General features: G+C 46.8%; 1 protein-coding gene across 1 annotated transcript; it reads left to right on the forward strand.

The window, feature by feature from the left end:
* The first annotated feature begins 18,078 nt into the window (after positions 1-18,078).
* Positions 18,079-19,749, forward strand: LOC127670762 (protein C19orf12 homolog). Its single transcript, XM_052165267.1, has 2 exons — positions 18,079-18,238; positions 19,244-19,749. The coding sequence occupies exons 1-2, from the start codon at positions 18,088-18,090 to the stop codon at positions 19,588-19,590; spliced, it is 498 nt and encodes a 165-aa protein (XP_052021227.1). The 5' UTR covers positions 18,079-18,087; the 3' UTR covers positions 19,591-19,749.
* Positions 19,750-25,821: the final 6,072 nt, after the last annotated feature.

The raw sequence follows: 25,821 nt of genomic DNA on the forward strand, positions 1-25,821 counted from the left end.
ACAGAGTGAATTCCAGGACAGCCAAGGCTTCAAAGAAAAACCCTATCTCAGAAAACCAAAAAACCACACACACACACACACACACACACACACACACACACAAAAGAGTTTCTGTGGTCATGGTATCTCTTCATAGCAAAGAAACCCTAACTGAGACGGTTACCTACACAGGGGCTGGCACTCCATGTCTTTCTTTTCAGGACGATAACACTTGAGCCTGGCAGTTGAATGAGATTAGCCCACATAGGCTCACATGTTTGACTCTCTGGTCCCCAGTTGGTAGAAAAGTTTTGAGAAGTGACCTTGTTGATGGAGGTGTCTGGGGTGGGCTTGGAGTTTTCAGAAGACTGGTGACATACTCAGTGTGCTCCCTGCTTCCTGTTTGTGGACCAAAATATCAGCCCTTTGAGGCTGGGGAAGGATCAGTGGTTAGGAGTCCGTCCTTCTTCTCCAGACGACCTGAATTCACTTCCCAGCCCCCACTTCAGTTCACCACCACCTTTAACTCCAGCTTCAAGGGGCTCGGATGTCTCTGACCTCCACTGACAACTGCACTTGTGTGCACAAACACACTTAAAGTTAATAAAAAAGATAAGTAATTTTTAAAAAAAGACATGAGCCCGTAGCTGATGCTACAGTAGTCACCCACCATCTTGCCTCCCACTCTGCCATCATAATGTCTACCCTCTGGAATGTAAGCCCAATTAAACCCTGTGTTTTAAGCTGCCTTGATGGTGGATGATGTTTTATCAAAGCATCAGAAAAGCAGCTGGGCAAACCCATCACCTCGTGCACTCGCTAAACACCAGCTGTGAGCACTGCCTCTGAGTGCCTGGCGGAGGGACACATGTCCACTCCATGACACACGCAGGACCCTCAGCCAGGCCCAAGTCAAGCTTCATGTGTGCGTGGGGACTGCCACCGCTTCGATCTTGAGAGATCTCTGCTCTGGAAGTGCTGTCAGAGCCAAGACGTGGAGACTGAGGACAACCCCGTGTTGGGCTAACACTGTGCTGAAGGTTAGCTCAGTCTTCCATAGACAGTTATCACATCTCCTCCTGTCTGCACGTTTGCTCTCACATTCCATGCACCATCAGCATACCCAGGATTATTGTCATTCCTGTCCTGTAGACCCACAACTCCTTCAGGATTCTCACCTCTGAATCCAGCCCAGTCCTATTCAACAAGACTGCTCAGGGTTAACGTTCACAGTATTGGTTGAGTTTCCAGATTTAACATAGTTCTAGGCCAGCCCTAGAGTCCTTGGGCCAGGGGTCGGGGACGGCTCCCTCGGCCTCTCTGGATTGTTCTGCTACTCTTTGCTCTCTTTCCGAGTGGCTCCCTTTGCCCTGCGAGTGGAGTGGGCTCCTTTCTGGCCCTAGGAGGTCTGAAAACTACACCAGCCCCTGCGCGCTCCACGCAGGCTCCAGCGATAATCAACCAGTAGTCGCTCCTGACAGCTCAGGCCCCTGTAGCATCTCTCACGCCCAGAACCCTGTGGGGGAAAGGGCCCTGGCAGGTCACAGAGACAAAGGATGATCGAGGAGAACCTTCCAGGAGACATCCCAGATGGCTATAGCTCCGAAGTCACCCATCTTTAGTCTAGAGGTGAGGACACTGGTCGACAGATTCGTGGCGATAATAACACAATTAAGATTTTTGGCTCAGTGTTTCAAGCCAGGGGATACTTCTTTTTGTTTTGCTTTGTCCTTTTGAATCAGGGTCTCACCATATGGTTGTATAGTCTAGGCTGTGGAACACAACAGTCCTCCTGCCTCAGCCTCCCGACAGCAGTGAGTAGAGGTGTGTGCCCCGTTTTGAACAGTGTGTCAAATTCTGCTGTTCCTTATACCCAAGCCTATAGAAAAGTCAAGAGTTGTAATAGAATCCTCTTTGTCAGACCTGGCACAAACCTTAAAGGGACCCAGAGGATGCGAACTGTAAAAAGAAGCTGCCTGAATTCGCTCAGAACCAGACACTGTCCACCATGGTCTGCGCTTAGCTCTGCTGGATTGGCCTTGGCTTAACTGGCTTGATTTTATTTAGGTTGGAGTTGTTTTTGAGATAGGGCTTCATGGTGTAGTTAGAGGCTTGTCTCAAACTATAATCCTTCTGCTTCAGTCACCTAAATTCTAAGATCACAGGCATGTGCCACCACACCCACCTTTAGCTCTATATTTTAGAACAAGTCTGAGAAACTGTTCCCTTCCTTTTATTTGTTTCTGATTTTTCCTGCTGAGAACTTAGAGAAATCCAGTAAAGTATAATCCCTATGCCACTGCAGCATGCACCACCTACTTCATATGTCTTTTAAAATGTATGTATTTTCTTGTGTGTATGGGTGTTAGTTAGGCTTACATGTATGTCTGTACACTACAGGTGTGCCTAATGCCCGCATAGGCCAGAAGAGGGCATAGGATTCCCTGGAACTGGATTTACAGCCAGTTGAGAACCACTATGCAGGTTCTATAGTCTAACATGGGTCCTTGGGGTTGGAGAGTACTGTCTGATTTTCCAAAGGTCCCTAATTCATTTCCAAGCAACCACATGGTGACTCTTGGCCATCGATAAAGGGATCTGATGCCCTCTTCTGGTGTGTCTGGAGACAGCTACAGTGTACTCACATAAATAAAATGAAGCCCAGAATGCCGCCACAGTGGGGTTTGATTTATGAGCGAGGGTGCAGAGGGCTTGAGCACTTCCTGAGGTTTTATATGTAATGAGTAGAACATCGGCTTGATCTCCTGCAGCCTTCCCCCCCCCCCATACAAAACTGGATGTTTCTCCTTTCTGAGCAATCAACACATGGTAATTAAGAAATAAATACCAGGATTCATCTCTTTCTGGGTCTGTCTGGTGTCTACAGTTTGTTGGGAGGAGATAAATAGCTTCATTAGACAGAAAGGGCTTCTAAGGTCGTTATGATAATGGTGGCTCAAAAGGCTGAGTTCTGCCCTGGCTGGCTATCCCAGTCTCAGCAGATGAAGGGGGAAAAGGGTGTTTTTCTATTGTTGATGTGAAAGCCATTCACTTTATTAGTTTTAGATTTTAAATTTTTTTATTAAGTTTTAAGAGTTTTTTATTTTTCATGTGTATTAGTATTTTGCTCACATGTATGTCTGATCCTTGTGCATTCTGGAACTAGAGTTATGCACAGTTATGAATTGCCATGTGGTGCTAGAAATTGAATTTAGGTCCTTTGCAAAAAACATAAAACAAAAAACAAAAAACAAAAAATAAAAAACAAAAAACAAATCAAAACAAAAAAAAAACCTGCTGAGCCATCTCTCCAGCCTCCTTAATTTTTATTTTAAAAAAATTAGATTTAGTTTTGTTGGGAGTGATGGCAATGATCTCTGAGTTTGAGGCTAGTCTGGTCTACATTAGCAAGTTCCAGACCAGCCAGGGATGTATGATGAGGTCCTGTAACAAATGTAATATTATAATATAACATAAATGTATATATTTAAAGTTTTATTTTACTTTTTATTTTTTTATGTCTATTTACGTAATTGCAGGTGCCCTCCAGAAGAGGGTGTCAGATCACCTGGGGATGGAGTTACCGATGGTTTGAGCTGCCATTTGGGTGCTAAGAATTGAACCTGAGCCGGGCGTGGCATTCAGACCTCAGCACCAGAGGCACAGACAGCATGGTGTGGGTCTCTGAAGAGATCAGAGCCCCTGTGGCAGAGAGGGGGGAAATAGCTCTCAGAGGACAGGCTTCCTAAGTAAGAGACTCTACACAGGAGCTCTGCAGTTTCTGACAGTAGGTACAGAAGGAAGAGCTGGAGAGCAGGATGTGTTGTTTAATAGAAATTCACTTCTTAGGTGAGAGTCTGTCAGCCAGGGACTCACAGACCCGTCTGGGCCTGTGGACCAGGGAAAAGAGGGTTGCTGCAGACACTGTGGTCGAGCAGAGGCTGGCTTCTAGCAACACATTCTTGGTTTTTGTTTTTGTTTTGTTTTGTTTTGTTTTTTTTGAGACAGGGTTTCTTTTTGTAGCCCAGACTGTCCTGGAACTCACTCTGTAGATCAGGCTATCCTTGAACTCAGAAATCTGCCTACCTCTGCCTCCCACTAGCAACACATTGTTGGTTGCTGTTGTTGTATTGGGTATTGTTTGTTTTGACACAGGCTCTCTCGCCGCTCTCTCTCTGTCTCTGTCTCTGTCTTTCTCTCTCACTGTGTGTGTGTGTGTGTGTGTGTGTGCCCCTGTCTGTCCTGGAACTTGCTCTGTAGACCAGGCTGGCTTCAAACTCAGAAAACCCCTGCCTCAGCCTAGAGGGATTGAAGGCGTGCACCACGATGCCTGACTAGTATCCACTCTTTAACCACCCTCTTCTCAACTCTGGCTCTCCTCCTGACTTCTGCCTTCTCTCCGTTCTGCTTCTTGCTCAGGGAGGAAAGGGAAGTGATCAGAAGTGAATGTCACATCTTCATCTGCACCCTGACCCCCACCTTGCTCTCTAAGAACAGAGTCTCCTTCCCTGGGAATGAGACTCAGTCCCTTCTCCCATCTGAGGACTCCGCCTCAGCCATCGCATGTGTTCTTCAAGTCCTCCTTTGTCTCTGTTTCTTCCTTTCTCTGACTCTATCCCCCATACAGTCATGTGTACCAGTTCCATATTAAAAAACCAACAGCCCCAATAAAGCTCTTAGGACAATTCAGTGGGGGAACGAAAGTCTGTTTTCCAAACTTCACTGCTGGAAACTTTCTAAGGATGTGCAAAGCTACAAAGCTGATCGCCATACCTAATGGCACGGAAAGATCACGTCAACAAACCAAGAAGTAAAAGTATGAAATCCTTAGATGAAAAATGTGCAATAACTCAAGGCTGGAGAGATGGTTCTGTGGTTAAGAATACTGACTGCTCTTCCAGAGAACCTGAGTTCCTTCCCAGCACCCACATGGCTCCTCACAACCATCTGTAGGTCCAGTTCCAGGGGATCCAGTGCCCTCTTCTAGCCTCTTAGGGCACTGCACACATGGTGTACCAACAAACATGCAGGTAAAACACGCATAAAGAAAAAATAATAAAACAGAATACTTCGATTTACCATGAATGTGCAGTGAGCACAAGAGATGAGTTGAGCCCCATCAGTCCTCTAAACCAGAAGGGGCTAGAGAAGTGCTCAGGAGTTAAGACTGTTGAGAGGACTTTCCCATGGCTCAAAACTTCCTGGAACTCCAGTTTCATGGATCATGATGCCCTCTTCTGGCCTCTGTAGGCACTGCACTTGTGTGCACACACAGACACCCATGCATAATTATAATTAAAAAAGAACCTTCAAAGCCATGAAGAAATCAGTTTCTGAACTACAAAAATGGGTAAATAAAAATGGAGAGACATGTCAGTGAGGCTGGGAAGAAATTGTAATCTTCCTTCAGTGCTGGAGGGGATGTAAAATGGTCCAACCATTTTGAGAAGTGATTTGACAGGTCCTCCAAAACCTTAAACACAGACTTGCCAAGTGACTCAACATTTCCACTCATAGGTCTGTAGCCAGGATCATTGAACACATGTGCACACAGAAGCCTGCTCACACATATCCATCAGCCTCCTCACTCATGCAGGCAAAAGGACAGAGAGAAAACGGGGTAAAATCCTCATTCAAAAATGGATACTTGGGGCTGGGGAGATGGCTAAGTGGTTCAGAGCACTGACTGCTCTTCCAGAGGTCCTGAGTTCAGTTCCCAGCAACCACGTGGTAGCTCACAACCATCTGTAATGGGATCTAATGCCCTCTTCTGGGGTGTCTGAAGACAGTGACAGTGTGCTCACACGCATAAAATAAATAAATCTTTTTTTTAAAAACGATGGATAGTAATAAAATGTAATGCCTAAACAAAGTTTTTCTATTATTATTTTTCATTGTGTGCGTCTTTGTGTTGGGGGAAGGGCGTACGTGCAGGTGAGTGATCCAAAGACCTAGGATTCCCTGGAATTGGAATTACAGGCAGTTGTCAGCTGATATATGGGTGTCGGAATTGAACCCAGGTCCTTGGGAAGAACTCTTTTTTTTTTTTTAAGATTTATTTCTTATGTGTAAGTGTGCTGTAGATGTCTTCAGACACACCAGAAGAAGGCAGTAGATCTTGTGAAAAATGGTTGTGAGCTGCCATGTGGTTGCTGGGATTTGAACTCAGGACCTTCAGAAGACCAGACAGCACTCTTAACTGCTGAACTATCTCTCCAGCCCCTTCGGGAAGAACTCTTAACCACTGAACCATCCGTCCAGCCCACAAATACAATATATAACACTCAAAGGGCTACTGCCTTGTAATCAGTAGGAACTAAATGCAGATGCAACAATATGGACTAACCTGACAGAGCTATACAGAGTGAGAAACCTAGTCAGAAAGTGTCTAATGCTGTGTGGTTCTCTTTGTAAGAATCTGGAATAGGTAAATGCACTGAGACAATCAGTGGTTAGTGGCTGAACAGACAAGGGACAGCTGGAAGGGCACAGGGGTGCGTGCTGCGAAGTGTCCTGACAGTAGGCAGTGCTGATGATGGCAGTGTCTTAGGACTGACTGTTCTAGAAGCCACCAAGGGGCATGCTTCTGTAAAGTGTTTAGAACTCTTAGGTCCCCAGCTGGTGGGCCATGTGGAAGGCTGTGGCACCTTTAAGAGGTGAGGGGGGCAGAGCTGGCACAGTAGATCCTTAGAGACTGATCTTGAAGGTTACACTCTCCTCAGATTCCAATCAGTGATCTCTCCTGGTGTCCTCCTTTGTCAATGTGACAAGCAGAGGAAGGACCCCTGCAGGCCGCACGCAGCCTCTCCTGGGTCTCTGAGATCTGAGAGGGTAGTGGACAGAGGAGGGGCAGAGGCTCACCTCTCCTGCTCTCTCCACAGGGCTCCCTGGGATGAAATAAAAAGAGACTGGCACAGCAGGGGCAGTCACAGAAGTTACCCAAAGGTTTTAGGAGTTTGTAGCTCATTCTGCTTCCTGCTCGTGGTTGAAATGTGACTCTCAGCTTCCTGTTCCTTGCTCCTCGCCCACTGCTTGCTCCCATGCCTCCCTAGAGTGACAGACTCTCACTTTCCCAGTTAAGTGGTCTACAGGTCTTTAATTCAAGCCCTCAAGAGGAAGAAGCAGGTGGATCTCTGTGAATTTGAGTCGACCTATTCTCAGAGTGAGTTCCAGAGTTACCAAGGTTATAGGGTGAGACCCTGTCTCAAAATACAAAAACAAAACAAAAAGTTAGCTTGGGGTTAGAGAGAACACTGTGGCTAAGCAAGCATACTAGCTGGGTGTGATGGGCCGTGCATTTTATCTCAGTGCTTAGAAGACAGAGGCAAGATGATCTTTGTAAATTCAAGGCCTTCCCAGTCTACATAGTGAGTTCTGGACCAGCCAGGGATACCAGTGAGACCTTGTTTTTTTTTTTTTTTTTTTAAAAAAATGCATGCTCCTCTTGCAGAGGGCCTGGGTTCACTTCCCAGTACCCATGCCAGGCAGCTCAGAACTGCCTGTAACTGGTTAAGGGGATCTGGTGCCCTCTCCTGGCCTGTGAAGCACATACCCCGCACTCCACAATTAAAAACAATAAAAATAAACCCTTACAAAGGGTATGTGCTTCACTAGGGGGAGATTATATAGCAGTTAAAAGAGAGTGGGAAGAGGAAAATCAAACCTGGTGGGTCAGACTTGGAATCCCAGCTCTTCCGGAAGCTGAGACAAGAGGACTACAAATCTGATGCTTGTCCACTCAACTTAGTGATCCCTGTCTCAGGATAAAGGGACAAGAGGGCTGAGAGGGAGCTGAGTGGTACCCTGTTCACTTGCCTCACCGTGTCAGACTCTGGGTTCCATCTCCAGCACTGCAGAAAGAACAGAGACAAAGAACAACTCCAGGCCAGGTGTGATGGTACAAACCAAGGATACTGAGGCAGGGGGATGACAGGTCCAGGGCCTGTGTAGTCAGTCCCAGGCCAGCCTGGACAATTCAGAGTGACCCAGCTGTCTGTCTGTATGTATTTATGTATGTATTTATGTATGTATGTATGTATGTATGTATGTATGTATGTATGTATGTCTCTCTGTCTTTGTCACTTTCTGTCTCTCTTTCTGTCTCTGTCTGTCTCTGTCTCTGTCACTGTATCTCTCTGTCTCTCTGTCTCTCTCTGTCTCTGTCTCTCTCTCTCTATCTCTCTCTCTCACACACACACAGAGGAAGGAGGGTGGGGCACAGCTCAGTGGTAGAGAGCTGGTCTAACATGGGGCCAATAACATGAAAAAATAAACTTTGTAGGGAGGGAAAAAGGAAAGATGGAGGGAGAGGGAGGAATGGGGACCAGTGGGATGGACTGAGCCTGCTCTGTTCTGTATCAGGGCCCCTGCTAATGCTTCCCAGGATGTGTTTGGAGACACAGATTTCCCTTCCTGCTCTGTTTGTAACTCAATGTGCACAAGTACAGGAAGGACTCAGGCTCCTGAGACAGGCCTTCCTGCCCTGTTACTTTTCTATGTTGACCAGGATGGGAGGCCTTTGTATCCCCAAATCAAATGGAATCTGAATTGTTTCTCCCTGGGCTGTGACTCATGGTAATTGGCTCAGGAGGCACAGAGATGGTGACTTCCTGACTTGAATAAAGAGATCACTGAATCCACTGTGGTTTTGGACACCCTGCTATCCGTTTTGGACACCCTGTTATCAGTCCACCCACCTTGGGCTATTCATTGTTGGGTGGATTTCTTTTTCAACAGAAATCTGCACAGGACTGGAGAGATGGCTCAGTAGATAAGAACACTGGCTGCTCCAGGTGGTGGTGGCGCATGCCTTTAATCCCAGCACTTGGGAGGCAGAGGCAGGCAGATTTCTGAGTTCAAGGCCAGCCTGGTCTACAGAGTGAGTTCCAGGACAGCCAGGGCTACACAGAGAAACCCTGTCTCAAAAAATAAAAAAATAAATAATAAATAAAAATAAATAAATAAAAGGAATGCTGGCTGCTTTTCTAGAGGACTCAGGCTCAACTCCCAGCACCCACATGGCAGCTCATAACTGGTTGTAACTCCAGCACTAGGGGACATAATGCTCTTTTCTGGCCTCCATGGGAACCAGGTAAGCAAGTGTTACAAACATGCAAAACACTCATACAGACAAAAGCAAGGGGGTGAGGTGTATCTGGACCCCAAGACAACCCAGCTCACTTGCTTTTCTGGAATCTTCTGAGACTCACAGTGACACCTGCTGATGTGACCTCAGGATCATGTTCCCTGACACAGGGGACCCTGCTCTGTAGGAAGGCAAGGTTGACTCAAGCAGACTGAAGATTTCTCTGGTGAAGACCTAAGTCAGGTGGCTGTTTCTAGAGCCACGGTATGGGTAAGGTCATCCATGATAAACCTCAAGGCTCAGGGGAGGAAACAGGGCTCTCACAGGTGATCTCCCAAAGAAGACTGATGTTCAAGGCAGCTGGTTCTACACCCTAACTCCCCGCAAAGAAGGGAAGGGACTGCGAGCTGGGAACGTTTCCAGATAAGAGTATGGAGTACAAGCTGGGCAGTGGTGGTGCACGCCTGTAATCCCAGCACTTGGGAGGCAAAGGCAGGGGGATTTCTGAGTTCGAGGCCAGCCTGGTCTATAGAGTAGGTTCCAGGACAGCCAGGGCTTCACAGAGAAACCCTGTCTCAAAAAAAAACAAATAAAAAAAAAAACAATAAATAAATAAATAAATAAATAAATAAATAAATAAATAAATAAAAGCGTGTTGGAGAAGTAAGAGGGAGGCTCACACTGGTCCCTCATGTGTCACCTGTACCCTGCAGCCCCTGGAAAGTGCTTTGTCAGCTGTCCAAGGGCCATGGAGGACAAGGTGCTCACACAGCTGCCTTCCCTGAGAACTCTGAGAACTGGCCTCTCTCCTGCTCTAAAGCTCACTCTTTCACTGGACTGGCTCAGGAGAGACCCAGGAACTCCCCCAGGCCAGCAGGAGGGTGACTGGCTCAGAGCTGGAAAGGTCAAAGGCTTGGCTTCTTGGGAGTGGAAATGGGATTCCCGGAAGTCTTTGCTGCTGTTTGGAATCCAGAAGCAGAGATTTGAATGTGCTCAAGGTTTTGGTGACTTGCAAGCTGCTTGAAGTTTCCATGGGTTTCCACAGCCAGGTATTAGTGTGTGTGTGTGTGTGTGTGTGTGTGTGTGTGTTGGGGGTGATAGGGTGACTGGCTCAGATGCCAGCTTCAGCCCCCTGCCAGCTTGGGAGCCACCCAGTGCAGGAAGGACACTCTGGGAGGCCTGCTCTTTAGAATCAGATATCTTCCAGACTCTCCATGAATTTGCCCTAGCTACTTTTCTGATGCTTTGTTAAAACATCATGCATGACTAAAACAGCTTATAAAAGACAGGGTGTAACTGAGCTTCCAGCCCAGAGGTGAGATTTTATGGTAGCAGAGTGGGGGGCAGGGTGCAGGTGACTGGAGCAGTCTCTAGAGGCACACATCTTTTTTTTTTAATTACTTATTTTTATTATTTTTTAAGTATGTCTTTGCACAGAAATGCATTTGTCAGCGTAAGCAAGAAACATCTGAGCCCCTTGAAGCTGGAGATAAATGTGGTAGTGAACTAAAAGTAGGAACGTGGGTGCTCAGAACTGAACTTGGGTCCTCTGGTAAAGAAGGAAGAATTATTTTTTTAATTAGATATTTGCTTTATTTACATTTCAAATGGTATCCCCTTTCCGTGTTACCCCTCCAAAACTCCCTTATCCCCCCCAATTTCCTGACTTGCATTTCCCTATTCTGGGGAATCGAGCCTTCACAAGACCAATGGCCTCTCCTCTGAAGTGGTCATCTTCTGCTACATATGTAGCTGGAGCTGTGGGTCCCTCCATGTGTACTCTTTGGTTGGTGGTTTAGTCCCTGGAAGCTCTGGGGGTACTGGCTGGTACATATTATTGTTCCTCCTGCAGGGCTGCAAACCTCTTCAGCTCCTTGGGTCCTTTCTCTAGCTGCTCCATTGGGGACCCTTTGGTGAGTCTATTTGTTGGCCCTGAGCCATGAGTGTTTTGATCCACCTTCCAATAAGGATCAAAGTATCCATACTTTGGCCTTCTTTCTTCTTGAGCTCCACATGGTCTCTGAGTTGTATCTTGGGTGTTCCGAGCTTTTGTACTAGTATCCACTTATCAGCGAGTGCATACTGTGTGTGTTCTTTTGTGACTGGGTTACCTCACTCAGGATGATATTTTCTAGTTCCATCCATTTGCCTAAGAATTTCATGAATACATTGTTTGTAATAGCTGAGAAGAAGAAAGTATTCTTAACCACTGAGCCCTTTCCCCAGCCTCAGAGGGTTTATATTTTGTTCCACAAACAGGAAGCAGAGAGCACACTATGTCATCAGTCTTTTGAAGCCTCAAAGCCCACCCCATGACACTCCCCCACAACAAGGTCACTTCTCAAATTAGTTCTACCAACTGGGGACCAGATAATCAAACTATGAGCCTATGTGGGCTAATCTCATTCAACTGCCAGGTGAAGTGTTATTGTCCAGAAAAGACATGGAGTGCCAGCTCTGTCCCTGTGTATATAACTGTCCTAGTTAGGGCTTCATTACTGTGAGCAGACACCATGACCACAGCAACTCTTACACAGGACACTACTTAACTGGGGCTGGCCTACAGGTTCAGAGGTTCAGTCCATTATGGGTGCTACAGGAAGCATGTCCACGTCCAGGCAGGCATGGCACTGGAGGAGCTGAGAGTTTAGCTCTTGTTCCCAAGGCAGCTAGAAGACTGTCTACACACACACACACACACACACACAGCCATAGAGAAGATTAACACTACAAGTAAAGGGTCATCAAAATCTGGTAATTGTATCAGAAGCTAAGACAGACAGAAAGTACTTTCCTACAGGCGCAGGGGAAGGTCTTAGTCCCTTCAAGCTGCTATAACAAGGACAGGGAATTTGAGCAACTAAACTGATTTCTCCTAAGACCAGGAAGTCCAAGATTAAGGTACCAGCAGGTTTCATGTCTAGTATGGCCCAGCCCCTCATAGATGGAGGAAAGGGACAAGCTCCCTTAGGCGTCTTAGATGAGGCCACTGTCACCTCCCGAAGGCCCATGACCAATAGCTTTCAGTGTGTGAACGTGGGGTTAGGAAGGGAGAGTTAAAGGAGGGTCTCTGTCTGCAGCCTAGGCTGGCCTCAAACTCTTATGGGTTTGTTTGTTTGAGATAGAGTGTCACTATGTAGCCCGGGGTATCTAGAATGTTTGCTTCTGTTTCCCAATTGCTTTGATTAATGGTGTACACCACCACACATGGTAGGCAGCCTCAAACTGTTGCGCCTTCTGCCTCAGAAGAATCTCCTTCTGAGTCATGGGATTGTGAACACCTACTGGGCATCTCTTTCACATATGGCCTGAGCTGCTAGTGAACTGTCTAGGACATTTCTAGCTGTCAGGGTGATCATTTTATGACCAAGCTCATCATCTGTGTGAACATCTTACAGCCCAGCCTCTCTTCTCCACTGCACTTTCTTGGTCCCATCTGGGTACAAGCTTCTGGTAATTAGGCAAAGGAGCCAACAGGTGAGTCATTTTCTCGAACCTGCCACCAGATGGTGCTGTCCGTGGGGGGTGGGGAGGGGAGTCTGAAGTGCCTTGCATCAAAACTGCATTGACAGCAGTGAGGTAATTTATTCTTTGCCTCGGTTAATTTCGGTTCTTGAAAGTCACCCAAACTCAGGCAAAAGTTCCTACTCGAAAGCACACAGAATGTTCCATGCCAGGCAGGAGAATCTTGGTGATAACAGGATTTTGAAGCTCTCTAAGAGACAGAAAAGAACAAATAACATGACTTTGCACAGGCAATCATCTGTATGCCCACAGCATGCTCTCCACCTCCCCCCGGGGGCCACATGGACCTAGACTGGAGTTCACTGGCCACACTTCCTATTTGGGTGGCATTGGCTGGCCCAGCTCTTCTGAATCTAGTTTGTCACCAACAACCGTGCCTATTCAACAAGAGTGTTCCAGGTTAACGCTCACACTATTGGGAGAGTTTCCAACTTGGCATAGTTCCAGGGCCAACAGTTTATAGGGCTGCCTAGAGTCCTTGGGCCAGGGGTTGGGGACGGCTCCTCAGCGTCTCTGGACTGTTCTGCTACTCTTTGCTCTCTTTCCGAGTGGCTTCCTTTGCCCTGTGAGTGGAGTGGTCCTAGGAGGTCTGAATGCTACACCAGCCCCTGCGTAGCCCATGCAGGCCCAAGCTGTAATCAACTGGTAGTAGCTCCTGACAGCTCTTTCCCCAGTAACATCTCTCATGCCCAGGACGCTGTAGGGGAAAGGCCCAGCTCAAAGGGTGATCTGGAAGAACCTTCCAGGAGCCCTGCCAGATCATAGAGGTGCGGTTGGCATTGAGTGGGGGTGGCCAGGCTGGGGCTGGGTTACTGCAGGTCCACGTGACACAAAGTTACCTTCAGACACTCTCCATTCACCCAGGGCCATCGCTTCCTAACCATGGTCCCAGTGTCAGTCAACCAGACTGTGGATTACGAAGATTGCAATCAAGAAGTTCCCATACTACTGAATGACGGACATGGGAACCAGAGCTCTTTGCCAGAGGAGCAAAAAAGTGAATGCGTGGAGTCAGCACTGCGGTGGCCTGCAAAGGCCTCTCAGAAGCAGGTGGAGCAGAGCCAGCCTCAGAGCCCTGGCAGTCCCAGACACCAGAAACATAAAGGTGCGCGTGCGGGGAGTCGAGGTCTGTGGAGCCGATCGGGGACCCTATGGTGTCAGGCACACTGCTGGAGCTGTTCATCTCAATGCAAAGGAACTGAGACGGGGCCAGGCCTAAGCTGCAGCGCCGAGGTTGGAGTGGTGAACAGCTCTGTGCGCTTCCAGCCACTGCCTGGGTGCTCGGGAATGTGCCATGGCTCCCACAGCATAAGCCCAGAGCCTAGCAGACTGCAGTGCTTGGCCCAGAGCTGGAGGGAACCTGGGCTCTAGCTTAGGGATGACCAGGAAGGGATGTCAGGGGCTCAATAGGCCACATTTGTTGGAGCTGTTGTTGAGAAGCACTCTGCTGTGCTTAAGCAGATAAGGTGTGTGCATGGCCAGGTGCAGAGGGCACAGCGCTGCTGAGTGCTGGATGTCTGCCCAGGTCAGTTCAGTCTGTGAGCTGTGTAGTGAACCTGCCACGGACCACTTCTGATCTTTCAAGAGAAATCGGGAGGGTCTAAGATGTATGTAAGATTTTATCAATGCTGTTATTTTGAGACAGGAGCTCACTATATAACCTTGCCTGATCTTTTCTGGGAGTCCTATTGTAGCATCCCCTATACTGGGGTTACAGGAGTGAGCCAGCACACCCTCGATATCTTCTTATTTTTAAATAACAACAGGCAAGTAATTAAACAACTTTGTGGGGTGGAAGAACAGGAGATGAACTTTACAGAGGACAGAGTGCAGTTTGGGGACTGTAAATTCCAGAGAGGGGAGCAGTATAGGGAATTCCAAAATCTTGTTTTCCAGTCAGTTTCTGTTTCAATTCTCTCCACACCCCACTCCCTGCCCTCTCCCCTGGAAACACTTCCTCCTTCTACACTGGGGATTTGAATCCCAGCTTTGTCTAAGATTGCTGTAAAGAACATGCAGCCCCTGTTTCTCTGAGCCCTCCTCCTCTGTCCCTCACAACTTGATTGGACTCAGGTCAGGCTGTTGTGCAAAGGTTTGAGTTTTCACCTCCCCTGTGTGTGTCCAGAGCCCTGCTGTCATCTTCCCACCAGTCCGGGTGACTGTAAGATGTCAGGGCTCCCAGGTAGCATTTGTCTTCCCTGTGGCTGGCAGGTGGACTTCACTGACCAGGGCCTGTTTCGAGGACGGCATTATTGAAATAGCTGTGCTCCTGTGGGAAGGTCCTGTCTTCTGTGCCCCATCTCCTCCGCACTCTCAGACAGAGGCGGCCCTGGGAAGAGGAGAGATGGGACATGTTACCTTTAGATCTCTTGAGCCTGAAGAATGCAGGAAGTGAAAGGCTTTCACACAGGCTCAGGGTCCCAAACCTTTCTTTCACAACCAAAGCCTGTTGCTGCCATAACTTCGGGAATTATTCTTCAGGAAACCTAAGCCAGCCTTGCCTTGCAGTGGAGACTGCAGAAGCCCAGCTGGAAGGGAACCTTTCTTGCCCAGCTCTCCTGCCCCCTGGCACCTGCTAAGGAGTGTAAGACCCAATAAACGAGGGCGCCCCAGCACCCCAGCGCCCTACGCCTTGGAAGGCGACACCCATATCACTCTTGAGAAACGGTCTTGATGCAATAACAAGAGGACTTTTATGCCAGAGCTCTGGGGTCCACAGTCTACACTGCATAGGGGTAGAGGACTGTGGGACCCTGAGTGCAGAACTAGGACAGCTTTTATAAGTTTACAACAAAGTCCATGAATCAAAAACCAATCATTCCTTAGCATCGAGAGCCCACGTAGTACGAGCCAATTGATTTGTTCCACTCCATAGTTTTTAGGCCAATCAGTTTAAATTATCAGAGCCCATGCTTTGTGAACCAATTAGTTTCCTATTTTCTTGGAGGTCTATAGCTGCGTGAACTCCTGGGTGGGGGTAATGGCATAAGCAGTTTACAGAAGCAAGATAAGCAGATAATTAGCTTATTTCCAGTTACCTTATGGGGCCAGGATCACCTACTCAAGGCCTTTTTGCCTAGCTCTTAACAAAGGGTGGGCTCTGGAATGCGACCTTTCACCTAGTTTCTAACAAAGAGCAGGCTCAAGGAATATGAAGAGTTTGGGGCTATCTTAGAAGGCTGGAGCTTCTTTGGAGCGAGATAGCATTTTAAACTTCTGACTTCTTGGGGTTGTTAGAGAGTTAGGCCATATTTTCTATCCTTTCAGGAGCCTGGCTTGTCTTCTGGCAAAGGCTTGTCTGGGCTTGGTAGAGATTGAGAAAGGCATGTTCAAGTTGGTACCTTATTTCTCTATGGGTTTTGACTTAAAGTTACTCAGAGCATGTTTTGGATGCCCACAGCCAAAGAGTATGTGAAAAAAATCTCAGAAATAAATTGACCAAGCCCACTCAGTTAGTCGGTCAACAGGTTCTCCAACCCAGGAGTGAGGATTCAAAAAAAAAGAAAGAAGAACAATTAGACAACATTGTAGCATGACACCAGTCCATTCTAAGATGGGAGGAAGGGGGTCAAGTTCTTTTCCATCTGCTTTTGTACTATTTGAATTCCATGCAGGTATTAAGGGCTAACAGTACAATGAGGAACCAACAAGACCATAAATCCAAAAACTCAAGGAACAAGAAAGACTATAAGCAAAATCCTTTGATTACTCCCGGGACTGTTGTTTCTAAGGGAGTGTCAGAATGAACAAAATACCCGAGCCCACTTCCTTGTCCAAGCCCAAAATCTAGCCTTAAACCTACTTATTTCTACCCACCCTAAGATTAAAATTCCTGCCTTAATCTATTTTACTATTATGGATAAAGTTAGATTTGTGCCTGAACTTACTTCCTTGTCATGGCCTAAGGTCAGATTCCTGCCTAAAACCAGTTTCGTTGACCTTGGCCAATGTCAGATTCCTGCCAGGCAGCTCCCCAATAAGTCTCCCCCCAACAAATAATCCATGAGGAGCTGTGAACACTATGCAGCTAAGAGTATGAGGGCCTCTGCCATGGGTCTGGAAGCCTGGCGGGAAGGCCCAGATGGAGCCTCCACAGGTGCAGATCTTGGTGGCAGTAGCAAATAAACAATTCATTAGTTTTAAATAACACGCAAGAGTTTTAAATCATGAGCTGTTCTACATAGTTAGAAATTTCGTTCTGAGTGGTGTGATGAGCTCAAGTAACCCTGTTTTATTTAATAATGGCTCCAAAGCTTAGGAGTTACAACACAAAGAAACCAGAGTACAGTCCGGAAGGACTGATTCATCCTGGTTCAGGCACCTGCTGCAGCCTCTTCTCTGACTGTAATCCTCAGGCATGCAGGGCTGCTGTGTGCATCTCTGTCCTAACTCCTTCATGTTCATTGTCTTACTAGGAAACCAGTGTTTTGAGAGTGTAGACCTACTGGGCGGTGGTGGCACACACCTGTAATCCCAGCACTGTGGGAGGCAGAGAGGCAGGCAGATTTCTGAATTCGAGGCCAACCTGGTCCACAGAGTGAGTTCCAGGACAGCCTGGACTATACAAAGAAACCCTGTCTCAAAAAACCAAATCCAAAAGCAAGAGAGAGAGAGAGAGAGAGAGAGAGAGAGAGAGAGAGAGAACAGATCCTTACTCTGTGATTTGGAGCGGTACCTGTGTGCTGGTGCTCAGAACCAGAATGGTACAAGACTTACACTTCTGAGAATGGGTGGTGTCCTGCAGTCCTCTGAGACCTGGACAGCACTGGACAAAAGAAAAAAAAAAAAAAAAAAGCCAAAGGGCTGGCTGTGCAGCTAAGCTAAACTAGAAAGTGGTTAGCTACTTTACAGTTTGGGGGTGGGGTATTAGTCCTGTGAAAGGAAGGTATTCATATAAAGGCAGAAAAGACCTTTCATCCACTCGACTGCTTCTGGAACCTGTTAGCTCCTGCCCAGCCTCCTGGCTTCAGAGAAGCAGAGATGGCTGTGTGTCTGTCTGGGACACACATGGACAAGCAACTCTTCCAGAAGATGGAAGCTCTTTCTAAAATGCTATAAAGTGTTTCATTGGGTGAAAATACTCATAAGTGTATTAAAAATCCCTTTCAGCCATAAGGTATGGTGGTATTATCTCTCCTATTATCCCAGCAACCAAAAGTCTAAGGGAAAATGATTGTGAGCCCAGACTGGTCTAGAATATGTAGAAGACTTTATCTCAAAAACCAAACAAACAAAAAACAAAACAGGGATAGGAGGGATGAGTCAGAGATTAAGAGTACTGATTACCCTTCCAGAGGACCTGGGTTCAATTCCCAGCACCCACATGGTGTCTCACAACTATCTGTAACTTACATCCAGGGGATCATTGCCTTCTGAGGGCACAGATATTTATGCAGCAAAACATGTGCATGCATTTTTTTTAAGTACATAAAATGAGCGAACACAAACACCCACCTGTCTCTTTGAATCTTCTCCTAGGGTCTGCTAAGAAGCCCAGCATGGTAAAGGACATCATGAAGCTTCTATGCCACATTTATGAGAAGGAGAATATGAAGGACACCACCAAGTACTCTATATTGGGTGGCATGGCTGTGGGGGCAATGGCCTTAGTCGGTGGCTTGGCTGGTGGCCCACCAGGATTTGCTGTTGGTGAGTGAGAGTGATTTTACAGATACAGCCAGCCTTGGGGCTATCATTAAAGGTCAAGGTTCAGGCCTGTCACCCCTGCCCTTGGGAGGCAGGAACATGGGAAGTTCAAGGATAGCCTGGGCTACATAGTATATTTCAGGCCTCCAGCATGCTTGAGGTTTTGGGATCCACATGGGAGAATGACCTGGTAAGTAAGAATGGTGCCTACTGCAGGGCCTGAGCAGGGAGTTCCTCAGGCCCAGTCTATCTGTACAGTTCATCCTGTCAGAACCACAGCGTCTGAGCTTCCATGTAATATAGGATTCACTTGGCTTTGGTGTTTGTCTCTCAGGCCTGAAGGCACCTTTCCTCCAATGCCAGGAGCCCTCTCCCCTGTGGGTGCTGGGAATCAACCATTATCCCTCACCAAGAGCAGCCAGGGCCCTGCTCTTAACCACTGAGCTAACTCTCCAGTTCCAACCTACTTTTTTGGGCTACAGTCTCGGTGTATATCAGGCCGGTCTGAAACTATGTGTCCCAGATCATGTGTCAAATCAATGAAATTGACCCATTCCTCCCCTAGTTGTTTAGTGTCATGGTGTTTATCACAGCAATAGAAACCCCTAAGACAGCCACACTGTGGAAACTGCTCAGCCTCCCAGACTTTGCAGGCAAATGGGTTTCCCTAGAAGATGCACATCCCTCTGGTCTTCTCCTTTGTGGAGACAGATTGCTCTGGGAGTCACAGGAGTGGGGGTGATCTTCAGCCATGAAGGGAATCTTAGTTGACACAGTTCTGAGGTAGGGAGGGTGTAAGTGGGAGACACAAATTTGAGTATCAATTATCTGGACCAAATGGACTAGAGACTACATCAGCCTTTGCCCTGCTGAGTGCCTGGAGGAAGCTGGGCTTGCTGTGCCCTGCTGTGAGTGTGCCCACTTGTCATGACAGTGACTACATTCTTGGCAAGAAACAAAGGCCATTGTTGGAGACTGAGGCTAATTGAGCCCTTCCTTATTTTCCAGGGGGGACCGTTGGGGGCCTGTTAGTTGCCTGGATGACTAGAGGAAAATTTAAGCCTGTTCCTCAGATCTTAATGGAGCTGCCTCCTGCTGAACAGCAGGAACTTGTTGACGAAGCTGCTGCTATCATCGGGAACTTGGACTGGACAGACGCTGTGCAGCTGACCACCCTGGTCATGAGCAATGACCCCATTCGGCAGAAGCTCTTGGCCCTGGTTACAACCTATGTCATCAAGGAGCTGCATGCTGAGATTGTAAGACCTCAAAAACCGAGGGTGCCCCAGCACCCCACACTCCAGAAGGTGACACCCAAATCACTCGCAAAAAACGGTCTCGATGCAATAGCATGAGGATTTCTTTATTCCAGAATTCTGGGTTCCATAGCCGTGCACCACGCAGGGTCAGAGGACTATGGACCCCAAGTGCCGAATTGTGACAGCTTTTATAAGTTTACAACAGAGCCCTCGAATCACAAACTAATAATTTCTTAGCACGGAGAGCCTGCGAAATGCGAGCCAATTGATTTGTACCACTCCATAGCTTTTAGGCCAATCAGTTTAAATTATCGGAGCCCATGCTCAGTGGACCAATTAGTTTTCTATAATGTCTACAGCTGTGTGAACTCCTGCTTAGGGGTAATGGCGTAAGTTTACAGAAGATAAGCTTAGCCCATTTCCAGTTACCCTATGGGGCCAGGATCACCTATTCAAGGCCTTTCTGCTAGGTCTAAACAAAGGGTGGGCTCTGGAATGTGACCTTTTACCTAATTTCTAACAAAGCAAGATAGCATTTTAAATTCCAGATTTCTTGGGGTCATTAGAGTTAGGCTGTATTATTTTCTATCCTTTCAAGATCTGCCAGGATGACTAGGTCGCTCCCTCCAGGGAAGAGAATCAATTGCCAAACAATTGCCCCTCCTCTAGGTTAGGTTTCTTAAACCTGGGTTTCTCTATGATTCTAGTTGGCCTCAGGCTCATTGTCTTCCTGCCTCAGCCCCTTGAGTTCTGAGATTACAGGCCAGCATTACCAAGCCAAGTCAATTAAGTGTTTATGTTGTTAGAAGGTTTTAAAACCAAAAACCAAACCAAACCAAACCAACAACAACAAAAAAAGTGCCAGGCAGTGGTGGCACATACTTTTAATCCCAGCACTTGGGAGGCAGATGCAGGCAGATTTCTGAGTTTGATTTCAGCATGGTCTACAGAGTGAGTTGCAGAACAACTAGGGCTATACGGAGAAACTGTGCCCTCCCTGCAGCCTCTGAGCAGGAATGTCAGACATCCTTGGTAGCCACTACTCCCCACCTAGGGTGGAGCTCTAGCCCATTGTTTTTCAAAGACCTGCAGTTTCCTGAGAGACTGGAGCCGCCTGCAGAGCTATCCAACCACTTCTGCAGAAGAGTTTCCAGACTTTGGGGGAAGGTTCCCCTGCCCACCTATATCTGGATCAAGAGATGCACCACCAACAGATAATGTTTTTACCATTTTTTCTTTTCAACATAAAACATAGAAAAAGAAAAAAATTGGTTTAAATTTATAGGATTTGTGTAGTTCCTTCGGTTTTTGTTTCTGATTGGTCTTAAAGGTATAAATATGTTTTGCATGTCTTAACTATAGAGTAGTTTATAAGTTATTGGGCATGATTAAAAATTATTACATTGGTAACAAAAAGTTAGTTTAAAACTGGTAACTCAGGGTTGGAGTCATCTTAAACAATAACACATGGCAAGACCCAGCCCAGGAAAAACAAGCCACTAAAGATGCTTTTAAATTGGCATAATATTTCATGTAAACCTTATCCTAGAAATTAGACTTATAAGGGATAAGATTTAAAACAATGTCCCTTTAATGAAGTATTATAAGTTGAACTGTCATTCATTCAAATTTAAGAATTGGCACACAAACTTTGTAATGTGAAAGTAAAGCATTTGCCATTGATTTTAAAGAGAATAGATTGTTTAAAACTGCCTTTTGCTTTCCAAAGTTATAGTTATGCTCTAATATTGCAAGAGAAAAAGATTGAAAAGGAGATCTCAGTGGGAATTTATTTGGTATCAAACAGGCTCATTTTGAACTGTTTCAAAAATTTGTAGATCAGACTACTAAAAACAGCTAGTGGAATTTTTCAGGGAACCCTCAAATTACAGGATCCTTTTGTTATTCGACCATACAATGGGGTCTGGTAGTAGGCTGCAGCCCTGCAGGACAGGTGGGTGTTGGTCCTGGCCTTGGGCAATAGGCTCAGATTAGAAAATATTTACATTTGAGTCAGGGCAAAGCTCTGAGCAGCCTCCCTGGGGTCTCTTGAGGCACTGCTTTTGTCTTGCAAACCCCACCGAGGGAGTTAGTTTCTGGACAAAAGAACATTCTTGACAGATTCATCCAGGTGTGGTTCAAAATACAATTCAAACTTAAGATCTATGAAAGGTAATAAGGCTATGTAGAATTTATGAAGGCATTAAAAGCTGGCCTGCCTACTTCATACAAAATTATTATGGATTCAGAAGGTTGTTTCTTGCTTTGCATCCTGATAATTGGTTAAGACATTGCTCTAAGCTTACCACAGGAGGACTTAAGCCTCTGTTCTCAAGGTGGATGCAAATTAACCAGTGAAAGCCAAATAACTTCACAGACAGTAGAGAAGGCGACTGTAATCAGTTATGTGTTCACAGTAATTCCTTGGAAAAGAGAGCATTCATATAGACTCACCTTTTTCATCTCCAAGTAAAGTTTTAACATCTTATCATAAAGCTATTGGTGTGCTAATAAAGTGTTGTTAGATAAAATCATAAAAGTATTTTGGAAGGAATGTCTTAAGAACCTAATGAAACATTTGTCCCTTGTTTCAAATGGCAATTAAATTGATCATGGCAGAATATTGATACTTGGTCTATTGCATCCCTTTGTGTGAGGGGCCGCTTGTTGCTCCTGCAAACTCCATTACAAGATGGCGTTCGCATCTAGCTAAAATGTATCATTAACCGGCAAACAAATCAGTGCGCATGCCTGAAGTGATTTAACATCCTTCGGTCTCTGCCTACCTCGTGGCGTAATATGGGCTGATGAGCTGCAACCAATTAGAAAGTGCCACGTCCTAGGCGGGCTTACCAGGCTATATAAGGGACGGTTTTTCAGACCGTTGGAGTCTCCGTTGTTGTAAGCTTATGCTCTCCCTCTCAAGAGCCATTAAAGCCTTTCTACAGAAGGATCCTGAGTGTGCCGCGTCGTTTTGCTGGCGAGACGGTTGCGCGGGACACCTTTGCTGGATGTTCTTTCAATGACAGCTACAAACATGACCTGAGGGTGATTGCACCACGGAACCTATGACAGGCTCTTATCCATTGGCTACAAGGGAATACGTAGGAGACCACTGGAGTCAGACATGTCTTTCTCAGGCCTGAGCAGGGTCAAGGTATGGGCATTAGTCACGGGAAGTGGTCTGGTCAGTCTGGAACTGTTGCTGCTGACTATACCCTGAGCTCTCGATGAGGCACAGTGTGCTGATGTATACTTCAGATTAGATTCTCTGTTGCATTCTATAGCTACTGCGAACTGGGTTCCTGGAACAGAAGCTGAGGGATGGATGGAAGAAGCTGTGAAAAGAATGAGGGGCAGGACGGTAGTTTACTGATCTAGGCTGAAACTTTAATGGAGGTTAGACCTTTTAACAGTTTGGGCAAGCCCCTCCCCCCAGACTCCCGGGCTGAGTTCTGGGGAAGTTGTCTGGTGGTCCTTGGCTCTACTGCTCAGGCAGCTGGGTGGGTCACCTGCTTAATTCAGGAATTTGTAGACCTGGAGGAATAAAGAACTTAACCTTCACTTTGAGCGCTCCACCCTAGGTGAAGCAGGTTCCTGAATGGCACAGGAATCCCTGCTCTACAAAGTCTGGGAGAGGAAGTTCACCTTGATCAAAGTGGAGTTCCTACCAAGTGGCATGACACCCCAATATGGCTCTGTACAATTCTCTGTGAAGGTCAGGTTGTTTGCCTTTGCTGGTTGCTTGCCACATCCTGTTTTATTTTTCACTGCCAAATATTTTGTCATAAAACAACAATGTTAACCTGCATTAAACAAGACTTGATCAGGATCTGTCTTGTCTCAATTTCTCACCTAGGTCCTCACTCCACCCCTCAGGAACCTCTTTGAGAATCCACAGGCGGGTGGTGTGGGGATGTGATTAACTAAAAATCACATCCTGATGATTTTTAGTTAATTGGAGCATTTGAGGTAGGAAGATATCTTAGTCATTGTTTCCATTGCTGTGAAGAGACACCATAACCTAGGCAACTCTTATAAAGGGCAATATTTAATTGGGACCTGCTTACAAATTCAGAGGTTCAGTCCATTATCAAAGGCAGGAGCATGGTAGTGTCCAGGCTGGAGGAGCTGAAAAGTTCTACATCTTGATCCAAAGGCAGACAGGAGAAGATTGCTCCATATGGCTAAGAGAAGGGTCTCAACACCCACCCCCACAGTGACACACTTCCTCCAGCAAGGCCATATCTACTCTAACAATGCCACACCCACTAGTAGTGCCACTCCCTGGGCCAAGCATATCCAAACCACCACAGAAGCCAACCTTAAATAAGGATAACTTGAAATGGGAAGACCCACCTTAAATATGTACCATACTTTCTCAAGACGGCCTGTACAAAGGACACGGAAGAAGGAAGCCTTTGCTCTTTGCCTGTTTGACCTCTCTCTTGCTTCACTGTCATTAGAAACTACTTGTTTGAGATTCTGGTGTATGCTGTAAATCTGCCTCATGGACTGAACAACTATTAGTTGCTTGAACTTACCTATGGAAGACAGCCATTGTTGTATACTAGCTGAACGACAGTGGCTCTGGCCCAGGGATGAAGAGAAAAGGACTGTGGTGGGAGTAGGGTGAGAGCTCTGTCTGTGTTCCACAGGGAGGAGGGTATCCTTGGCTCGAACGGCAGATGGCTTGGTGGATGAGAAGAGACAGTCGATGGTTTTCAAGTGTTTATCGCAGAGAAGTAGAGTTGGCCATTGCCATGTGGAGAGAGGGGGGAGGGAAGAGGGAAGGGAAGAGCCCAAGAGGGCAAGAGAGGGTAAGAGAGCAAGATGGCAAAAGAGTAAGAGAAAGGGGAGGGGGCAGAACGCCTCTTTTATTGTGGGCCAGGCCTACTATAAAAGTAGGTAAAGGTGTCAGGAACCTAGTGTTTGGGAGCATGGCCAACAGTCTGTCCCTTGCAGAATATCTGCAGGCTCTCCAGAGTTTAAGCCTAGCTCGACAAGAACACAAGCTGCCTTTTATGATCCCACAAGTCAGGGCAGCAGAGGGGTAGCGCTGAACTTAATAACTAGGACCATGCATGCTGTCACTCTGACCTGTGGGGAATAGGGGGCCTTACCAGATCTGGGCTAGCAAGTCTGGTTGGCTTACCTTGATGTTGCCTGACAACTGTGGGGGTGGAGTCCAGACAGAGTACCAACACAAGTCACCCTATTCCAGAGGGATGGGAACATGGGATGGAACTCTGGGCTTTGATGTGAGAGAATTTTCAGCATGGAATTGAAGAAGGAATGGCACCAGAAACCTGTCCACTGTGAGGTAGCTGATGTGTTTAAGTCAGGAGGCTGTGGGCTAGGGAGGGATGGAGTGGTGTCTAGAGAAAGTGTCCCTTAAGAGGTATGGGTTCACTTACGTATCCCCAGAACCAAGCCCTAGAGGTAGCCTCAGAAGAACCACTTGGAAATTCCAAAGTGCTTTCTTTTGGAAGGCTCAAACAGCAGGTCATCAGTGTGGGATAATAATTGTTGTTTCTCGACACTGTGTTTGTGTGTGTGTGTTTTCAGCATTTCTGTACCCACTGGGTTTCAGCCTCCACTCAAGTTGGTGTGGTGAGAAGCTCAGAGGTCCAGGAGACCCTCCCCTCTGCTTTGTTTTTGGTTCTTAGCAGCCTGACACCGAGTACCCTTTCTTCTATTCCCTGAGCAGCCTAAGAATTCACCTGCCCGGGACTGAATAGGTTGTTTTAAAAGTTAAGAATCCAGAAAAGAGGTGTGTAGGTACCAAGACCTGCGAGGCCTATAATGTCACACAAGCAACAATTAAGACAATGTATAGGTCTGTTGCCAAGGCAACAGACGCCGTATACCCAGAATTCAATGGCCCACCTTTACCTGTAATTACGTCATCACCCATGTATATAACCGGGCAGCGTTTCTTCCCCTCTCTCTTTTCTCTTTCTCTTCTTCCTTCTCGCCCACTACCACCTTCCCATCTTAAATAACGTCCCACGTGGAACTGTTTGGCCTGGTGTATCTCATCGCAGCCAGTGCGGCCCACACACGTGGCGGGCAGACAGGTAACCTGTGCTGCAGGAGTAGGCAGGCGGACCTTGTGCGCAGAAAACCAACATTTTGGTGAGCTCAGCCAGGAGATCCTGCCTACAACTGCTAAGAACAGGACTGCAGACACACACACACACACACACACACACACACCCCGCCCCGCCATAATTACCGCCACTGCTGCACCACCACCACCACCACCCCCATTCCCCCCACCCCCCCCCCACCCCCGCCATCATTTCTGCTACACTGCTGCCACCC

The sequence above is a fragment of the Apodemus sylvaticus genome, chromosome 1 (genome assembly GCF_947179515.1).
Source record: "Apodemus sylvaticus chromosome 1, mApoSyl1.1, whole genome shotgun sequence".
Lineage (NCBI taxonomy): Eukaryota > Metazoa > Chordata > Mammalia > Rodentia > Muridae > Apodemus > Apodemus sylvaticus.